General features: G+C 39.8%; 1 protein-coding gene across 1 annotated transcript; it reads right to left on the bottom strand.

The window, feature by feature from the left end:
• Positions 1–7,046: 7,046 nt before the first annotated feature.
• Positions 7,047–8,201, bottom strand: LOC122663962. The gene has a single exon (XM_043859632.1). The coding sequence runs from the start codon at positions 8,100–8,102 to the stop codon at positions 7,260–7,262; it is 843 nt and encodes a 280-aa protein (XP_043715567.1). The 5' UTR covers positions 8,103–8,201; the 3' UTR covers positions 7,047–7,259.
• Between the last annotated feature and the right edge of the window lie 1,041 nt (positions 8,202–9,242).

Here is a 9,242-nt window from a genome sequence, read left to right as displayed (position 1 = left end):
TTCTTCTTGGATTTGGTAGCTTCTTTCTTCATTACTTTGAATTGGGTTGGAACTGCAAAATCTCTCTGAATGAGAAGGGAAGAAGGAAAATGAAATAGTCTGTTTAATAGAAAGAAGGAGAAAGAAAAATTCAAAGTGGAAGAAGAAGAAAAAAATCCAGTCCAAGACCAGAAATTGAAAATGTTTTCTCCAGTGAAAGCTTTGAACAGAGCAGGTGAGAACAGAGGAAATATTAAACAGAGAGAGGCTCTACAGTTTTTTAATTAAAGTTGTTAACAGGTCCAACGATGGATGAGGATAAAACTTGAACAGATTATATAATTATTAAAGAAGATGTTAGCTTGCCTCTCACAATCAATATGAAGAAGGTGGATGTGGAGAAAATAATCCCAGCCCACATTGAATAGATGAATGAGCACACTCTCTTCTTATTTCACTAACTTCCATATGTGACATCATGCCTTACCTCTAGTCTAAATTAGAGTCAAACACTATTGTAATATTCATGTGATTGACAACTCCAGGGGTTTTGGTTTGGATGGGCTTTTTCAAGAGTCTTCATTGATCATGGTTGAAGGTAAAGGTGTTAATGAGTTGGTCAAGTGTAGGTATAAAGACCCACGGGGTCCTTCCCTTTTGCTCCGCACTCCGTAGGAAGAGGGGTTAAGGGTTTTTTTTAGAGTCACCATCTAGATAAGGGTCTAGGACCCATAAAGGTTTCACCCTTGTGGAAAGAGAAAATGACTTTAATGGATAAGGTTTCTAGTCTTCCCAAATCTCTGAGTAGATATCAGAGTTATAGGTTACGAAGGGTTGGACACCTAGTTGATCAAAGACTGGTCTCTTTCTATTTGGACCATTCTTAATCTTATTAAATAACTAGCATATATAGTGAAAAACATTGAACCTAACCTAAAATAAGTATCTAGGTTGAAAAGCAAACAAAGCACATGAAAGCATATGAATCTAATGTATAAATGATTGAAAATGTATATTGGGAAAATACCATAAATTATATACATAGAGGAGACTAAACTTGGACATAACTCTGTCAAGTTGCCTAAGTACCTTTGGTCAAACGTAATTCATGGGGAACATAGTAGACTTGGTATAAATAAGTGAAGAACTGCATAGATGGATGGATCGAACTTGATTATAACTTCGTCAAGTTGCTTACGTATCCTAGATTGGCATCAGGTCAAACATAGTTCAGAAAGCATGTTATCTATAATATAATATTTTTGAGAAAAACTAACAGCATAATAGCATATTCGACAGTATTTTGTGGAAAACCCGACCTTATAATGGTGTGTCAGAGGTTTTGAAAATGTACAAGCATATGTATTATATTATTCTATAATGATGACATGCATAATTGAAAGGACTTAAAACAAACCCTTGATTAGGGTTTAACCCTAATCATGGTACTTAACTTGTCAATTAGTTTCCTTGAGGGCCCATTCTCACGATGTGATGTGGATAGATGATGTGACCATTCTCATAATCTCATCATTGGATAAGGCGGACATAATTTTGGTTCACATATCAAATTTCATATTCAATTTCAATCAAATGTGCTATATTGCTTTGTATGTCCATGCAATCCCACAGTACTCCTACCACTAATGTGCACTCTCCCATATTGTTGAAATTTTCAAAGCATGTTTACCAGAAAAAAAAAAAAAGGAATTTTAAAATCATAATTTTGTTTCTAAACCTACTTTGTTTGACCATCTAATCTACCACATGGTAAATTTTTAGAGCTGTTTAAGAAAGGCTTCCTAAACAAACAATTTAGGAAATTTATACCCCCTTTTAGATAGGAGTTTTAAAAAAAACAATGTAATAGAGGATTTCCTTTGCCATATTTTCATATAAAAAAAAGACTAAGAATTTAGTTGAAATTTTAATTGAAAATTTTTATTACTAAAACAGAGAGAGAGAGAGAAAGATGAGTAGCCCATACTCTAAGTGGATGTGTAGCCCATTGGTCCAACAATTAGGCCCATCCATCCAACCTAATCAGTACCAGTTCAAATACTGACTCAATGTACAAGCAGGGCCCATTATACAGCCGACCATGAATTGAAGTAGGGCCTACTATGGAACTGTATTTGTTGAAACCATTGTTTGCATGGCGTGTGGAGCTAGCAATCCCATAGCTGTTTGGTTTAGTAACAAGGAAAATGGGGATTGCCAAACAGCTAGTTTGGCAACTATACATCACTGATTGACAACCTTTGTAAACCTTTAACACCAAAGAACTTCAACCTGGCAGCATCACAGAATTTTATTTTATTTTAAGGAGAATGTTCTTTGTGCCGCAGCGCAGCCTGCGCCAGGCACATGGGCAGCCTATGCAGGGGACAGGGTGGTCATTGTGCCCACCCCCATGTGCCTAGGCGTAGGCTGTGCTGCAGCACAGAAAACAGCGCCCCTTTATTTTATTTGTCCATTACCAATTATACCTACCAACAAAGTTTTTTTCTCTAACCTTGCAACTTCCGGATTTGAGCAAGGGCAAGTGAATTCTGGCAACCTCTTTTCTCTATTTAGATTATTTTCTTGGGAGGGTGATTGCTGCCAGGTTGCGTGATCCTTGTTCCAATGCGGGGCTCAATGGGAGTGTTGGGGCATTCAATAGGAATGAGATTTTTCATTTCATGAGACGGGACAGGCATTTCATCTCTCCTGTGTCTGGTCATAAGTGCCACAAATCCTTGTTACCTTTTTTCCCCTATTTTCATTTAGGGAAAGGGCTATCTACGCTACCGATGTAGGAGAAATCTTCCTTATGCCACACCAATGATAGTGCACCAGATGGTATCATTAGTGGGGGACCCAAATGGTCAAAGAAAGAGGAAAATTCATCTAAAAAACAAGAGATAGAAAATAAATAATAAAAATCTTGTGAGAAGACGTGCATTAAGCAAACATGGAGATTTTTTTCTTTTTTTCTATTTTTTTTTTCTATGGGAGGACTAACATGCTGACCCTTTATATGGGCGTCGATTCATATAGGGAAGGTCCACATCATTAAATGAGGAGAGAAGAAAAATAGCATGTGTCTTTGTTGACTTGTGTGAAATTACCTATTATGAGTTTATTTGTTGAATTGTGTAAAAAAGGTGAAAGATACCATATTTGACATTGTGGAATCGTATCTTCATGAGGTTGTAATTCCCTTTCCAACTTTATTTGTTTTAGCAAGTTAATTTCACTATTACCAAATTACTAAGACCATATATGAACCTAACTGAAACCAAATAGGAATCAAATGAAACCAAAACGATATTATTTGTTTCTGATTCGTACATTTTGTATCTTGAACCGAATTGAATCCAAACCTAAAAACTGAACTGAATCCTTACCTCTGAGGGGATCATGTACACTATAGTCGCATGCTCGTTTTTTCTCCTTCTTTTATTTATTTGTTTACTTTTATTTTATTTTTTTTAAATCCTTATTTGATTTGGTCGGACTTTTTCTTAAATACATTTAGGGAAAAGGCTGAGTATGCTAGCGGTATTCCATAAACTAGCATTCTATGTGTCTCACTCTGAAGAGATTCATTTCAAAAGGGGGGGGGGGGAGAGAGAGAGAGAGATAGACACATAAAGTGCTAGTTTACTGTATATAAGGATTAAATTAGTTTATTGTATAAAGGAGGGGTATCCGACTTTAGGCCGACTAAATCCCCCCTGGGCTCGTACATGACCCCCGTGCCACGCACGAACCGGGAGTCTCAGGCGGGTGGCCCCAAGAAATTATGCAACGGTGAAGGTTTGATCATGAGACCTCGCTTCCTGAGACGGAGTCGCATGTCCCCTCCAAGTCAGCTGCGCTAACCCCTTGAGGTTAGTTTACTGTATATTGCTAGCATACCCATCCCTCTCCCATATAGTTATACTAGACTTTGACGAAGTTTCCTTAATCAGTTGTATAATTTTTTGGTAAACAGTTGTGTAGTCTAAATTTACAGCTATATGCATATAACATGCCCACCCCTACTTGTGTATTTGACAGTATAAGATATCCCTACAACATGGCAATAGAGGTTATTGATATCCTATAAAATCAAGTTGAATCTCTTTAAAAAAAAAAAAACAAATTTCCTTGTGTAAGTATTGAATATAGTTGCTGTGGACAATTAAGCCAATTCCACCCATTAAATGTGGTCCATGTGGAGTGCATGAGGGGAGGGGGAGAGAGTGCAGTGCCTCTTATATGAGTGTTGTTGTGACCACTTTACAAGAGAAAGTGGTCTTCCATAGAAAAAAGCACAAAACTAATATTTTTCTTAACAGGTTGACCTGATTTGTGGAGTTGACTATAAAGTGGGATCCCAACACCATGCATTAGTATTCCTTATTAATTGGAAAGATTATGGCTCCCACATTCCTTAATTGCTGGGGTTAGGTTTGGATGGTCCATTTGTCCAACCCAACCCATTAGTTTCTTTGGTATGGGAACCACTGGTCTAATTATTTGCTTGACCAACTTTTTTGGTGTAATTATTTGCTTGACTTAACTTTTTGGTCTAATTATTTGCTTTCAAATTTTGCAGGCCCCTCTGGCATTATTGCTAAGGACCCAACCCATTTGGTCAATTCAAGTTCCGAAACAGTAATCGGAACCTGATGTTTGTAAACTCATTGATGCAACTCACTTGGCAATAAGCCTCCTTACTCAGTGCTCACTGTATGATGTAGGAGTGTAAGTTTGGCCCTGTGAACTCGAGCCCGGCTTGAGTTCCAAAGGGATTTGGGCTGGGTTTTTAACCCATAGGGTGGGTTTAAATTGGGAATTTCAGGCCCGAGGCCAGGCTGGGCTAGGCCTGAGTTGAAACCTCAGACTAATCCCATAACTATATATTAATAATTATATAGTATAAAGTTATCAAATGCCTATAGGATGAGAGTTGAGTTCCGCTAATTCTTGCAGTTTCAATTCTAAATGATATTAAGAATCTTTGTTTATATTTTGATATATGCTCTTTTATCTGTATTCCAAGACAAATCAACTCTATAGCTGATGCCTTGGCTAAGAAGGCTTTGTCAGTAGTATGTATGACAGTATGGCCTATTTCCACTCCTTGGTTGCTTCTCCTTTACGAGGGTTAAACACCAGGTTGTTCATGCTTTTCTCATCAATAAATCTATTTTCAACCCAAAATTACATATTACGTTTAAGGCTTCAAGCCTTTCTGATTTTTATATTTTTTGGGTAGAAAAGCCATTCTGACTAATTTTAAGAATTATTGATACTGATATGTCTATTTTTTTTTTGTGCATATAAGGATACAAATGGTTAAAAAATAGGTCAGTCAAGGCCAATCAGGGACAGCCCAGTTCTACCAAAGATCAAAGTCAATCAAGACCAACCCCGCCCAATCAAGGTCAATTTGAAAACCTAGAAGAAATTAAAATCAGAAAGAAGCAAATGGCAATCTCAGACTATGACTTTTAAGAGATTTTGATTCAATAAACATTGGCATTGTAACCTAATTGCCCAAACCTCAACGTCCATAAAATTATACTTCTTTTTTTTTTGTTGGTAGAACTTAAAATTATACTTCAGTCATATGGAAAGGGGGTGGGGGGGGGGTGGGAGTGTTTCTTGTTTGGAAGCGTGGAAATATCTCTTGGTGGGGGGTGGGGCCAGGTACCCTAGGCACGTGATAGACCAAAATGATTCTTAATCATAAGTCGAAACCGTTTACAACGCTTACTGAAAATGATTGGTAGAAAGCAATCTAGTATTAGTTCGTATTTTTCGTTTATAGAATACGGGTCCAGTATTTTTGGTTTGTCTTGTCCGCAAAGAAAAGTAAATAACAGAACCGGAGTGAGTGAGAGTTCCTTTTCAAGTGCTTAACGTTAAACTGGAGTGTAAGCTCTGTCTGAAAAGCTTCTTTCCTTTTCTTTTCCCTCTGCCCTCCTTCCTTCCTTGAAAGTTGCTCCGCTTTTTCTCATTCTAAAGAGAATATTGGTTTCCAGCATTCCATACTACAAAGCTTCATGTCCCGCACGCTGCTTTGGAAACTGGGCAGGGAAGAGATTATATATAGAAAAACAAGGAAGGGAATCCAAAAGCTGCATCAGTAAAACAAAAAGCGACTCCAGTGTCCATAAAGGCAACAAGTGAACCCACTCGGATTTTCCTATCTACTACGTCCAAATGCTATGCTAGATTGCTAGTATATGCGACTATGATCTTACACCAAAACCACTGCCCACCAACCGTTTGTGAAAATGCCGAGGCAGGCAATACAACAGAGTTTAGCTTTCAGATGTCTCAGGAAAATGGATTATGACCTTCAAAAAAAAATAGAGGTAAGGAAGTATGCACTGTTAACAGTAGAACTGGTAAAGCAAAGACAAACTTGCTCTCTCTTAGGAGTCTTAGCCAAGGGTCGAGCTGTTGTTAAAGGTATTGGAGTTTCCATAAAAAGAAAAGGTATTGGAGTTAGAATCTGGGTTGGGGAAAGGTTTGTCGAAGGACTCGAATTGGAGGAAAAAGCCGAAATCCCAACTGCATTGTTTCTGGGTTGGTGCTACAGTAAATCGATGTCGAAAGGGAGAAGCCCAAGGAGGTCGTGGATTGAGGCGTAGACTGATCAAGCGCGATCGACGCTGCAGTGGAGGCGGAGGCAGAGATTGGAGGCGTGTTCGTTGATGTCGAAAGTAGGCGCAGGCGAGGCGAATGAGGTTGCTAGGCTTGGCACCACTGAAGGCTTCTTCGAAGAACAAAGGTAAACTTTGGGGGGGAGGTGGGGGAATAATGGAAAATCTTTAACCATTAAACCATTAAATAAAGCTCTACCAAACACAACCACGAGGCACCACGAATCAATTGAACCGCTCACCAGCTGTTTATCCATCAATCAATCTTCACACAGAGGAGGAAGAGACATGGAGAGAGAGAGAGAGAGAGAATTTAATTCTGTAATTTAAATTTTCTGAACTGAGCAGAGCAGCAAACAGTACACAAAACAAGAGGGAAAGAGGTTTGAAGTTGCAGGATTATAACATTATAATTCAAAAGTAAGAACTCGCAAATTACAATTCAAAAGCGTCTCAAAAAAATTGTTATCTACTATCATCAACCAATAGTCATCAACATCAAGGGTTGTAGCTGTTGTACCTCTCGACATCTGCAAGTTTTGTCGATCTGTTCTTGCAGAACAAAGCAGCCGTCGACAACAGATGCGGGTTACTCTAAGTTCTCGAAGAAATTTCCCCAAGGAAAACCCTATCTCACCAGACGTGAGAGGACCCCACATTCCGGTGGTGCTGCCTACTTGGGCTCGCCCTCACCAACGGGCTAAAACACATAGCCAACCCCGAAACATTCCGATTATGCTGCCCTCGCCGGCGATCCCTCGTCGGTGTCGCCTGCGGCGGCGTTGATTGAGACTGCAACCCCTGTTTACGCCATTGCGGTGAAGAATCCGCCGAGTAACCACTCGAGTCTTCATAATCTCCGTGGTGTTCTTCAACGGCGGCTCTTGCCGGCGACAATCCACGATCTTCCCGGCGAGTTCGACGGCCACCGTCTGTGGCATTAACGTCTTCTACGGAGAAGAGACGAGATTGTTTCTTCCGGCTATTGGGGATGAAAGTAGAGAACCAGGTTTGTGACATCGATGGAGATGTTGGAGTAGTAGCTAAAGACGACCTGAATACCCTTGAATCTCTGGGATCTGGAACATCTGCTTCTGGTTCTTCCGACTTGGAGCCAAACAGAAATGCAAAAAACGAGAACTTACTTTTCTTTTTCTTGGGAGCGGCACCGGCAGTGGTCGTGGTGGAGGGGGCGGAGGCAGGGCGCACCCGGGGAGTTGTGTTGAAACGCTGATCGAATTGTTGGTGGTCATTATCGGAGCTGCGATAGATGTAAGGAGAGACGGAGCGGGGGAAGACGAGTGAAGGTGGGTGTTGGGCATCAGATTTCCGGCGATCTTCGCCCTCGCCCTCGGCCTGGACTTGGGCTTGTTGACGACTTTGGGCGACGATGAGGGCAAAAAGGCGTTCACGGAGACAAGAAGCGCAGACGCCAACGCCGCTGCTGAGGTCGGTAGGGTGCCTCTTACACCTCATTTACCTTATATTTCACAAAACCCTGTTCCAGAATCAAAGATCAGAGGAATCTAAAGCCAGGCCCTGGCCCGGCCCCTATTGCGTTGTCTTCTCAGACTTGTCTGCTTTAGAGATAGAATCAGAGAGAAAGAGACGAAGAAAGAAAGAAAAAAGATTGGCTTTTTATGAGGAGAAAGAACCTGAGCTTTTGTTCTTGTCCTTTGCACAAGAGCTATTGGAAGTTTGGAACTTGGAAGAAAGAGGTTTGAGATCTTTATTTAATCAAGAGAGAGAGAGAGAGAGAAGGGTCAAAGATTCAAAGCTGTGGGGTTCTGGATTTTAATTGGAGACACGCGGTTCGTAAATGACCCCCACATTCTGGAGTTCTCATTTACTCCTTCGGCTACTGTCTGTGAATGTACGAAGAGAGAGAGAAGATATTGTCTGTTGTGTGGTCAATGCCTCTTTTCTACTGAGTGGGCTACCAACCATGGAATATCAAACTGCCAAACTGGGCTTCGCCTTTTTATGTTATTTGCCTAATGGGTCACTCTATTATATGGATATTAGATTGGATCAACCTACTATGTCATAGGTTAAATGAATTAATTTAAAAAAGATTAATTAGAATAGATCACGGGTTCGAATCGTGGAAATAACTAATTTAAGAAAGGTTATCTAGAATAGATTAAAAGTCGTCAAGAAAAGATTCTGTTGTCGGATAAAATCTTTACTAAAGTGAGAGTTATTGAAGAGGATGATAGTCTCTTATGTGTCTAATGGGGTCTATTCTAGTGTATGGGCATTAAAATGGACTAGTCTAGTATGAGATACGTTAAAAGACTTGATTTAATGCGTTCGATCAGCTCAGGAGCTCTTTTGACTAGATCTGTAAACGGATTAGATTGCCTTAGATTTGGATATTCTCTGGTCAAATACGGATACCTCTAAACGGATACGGATGCAGATCAAATTCAAATTTTTGACTATCCGTTTACATCTCTGTCTTGTGTAACCTAGACCCTCCTCCCCCTAACAGATACAATTCACTCTCAATCCATATCTCTTAGATACAATTCCTCCCCCTATTAAGTATTTGTTTTTTTTTTTTTTTTGACAGATCTTTATTGGAGTATTTAGAATATTTTTTGGATATCTCTA

This window comes from Telopea speciosissima, chromosome 6 (assembly GCF_018873765.1).
Source record: "Telopea speciosissima isolate NSW1024214 ecotype Mountain lineage chromosome 6, Tspe_v1, whole genome shotgun sequence".
NCBI classification, from domain to species: Eukaryota; Viridiplantae; Streptophyta; class Magnoliopsida; order Proteales; family Proteaceae; genus Telopea; species Telopea speciosissima.
This window is presented reverse-complemented; position numbering and strand designations above follow the sequence as displayed.

Bases quoted from the DNA above. Each gene is read 5' to 3' on its own strand.
- LOC122663962 (XM_043859632.1), bottom strand. From the start codon at position 8,102: ATGAGGTGTAAGAGGCACCCTACCGACCTCAGCAGCGGCGTTGGCGTC.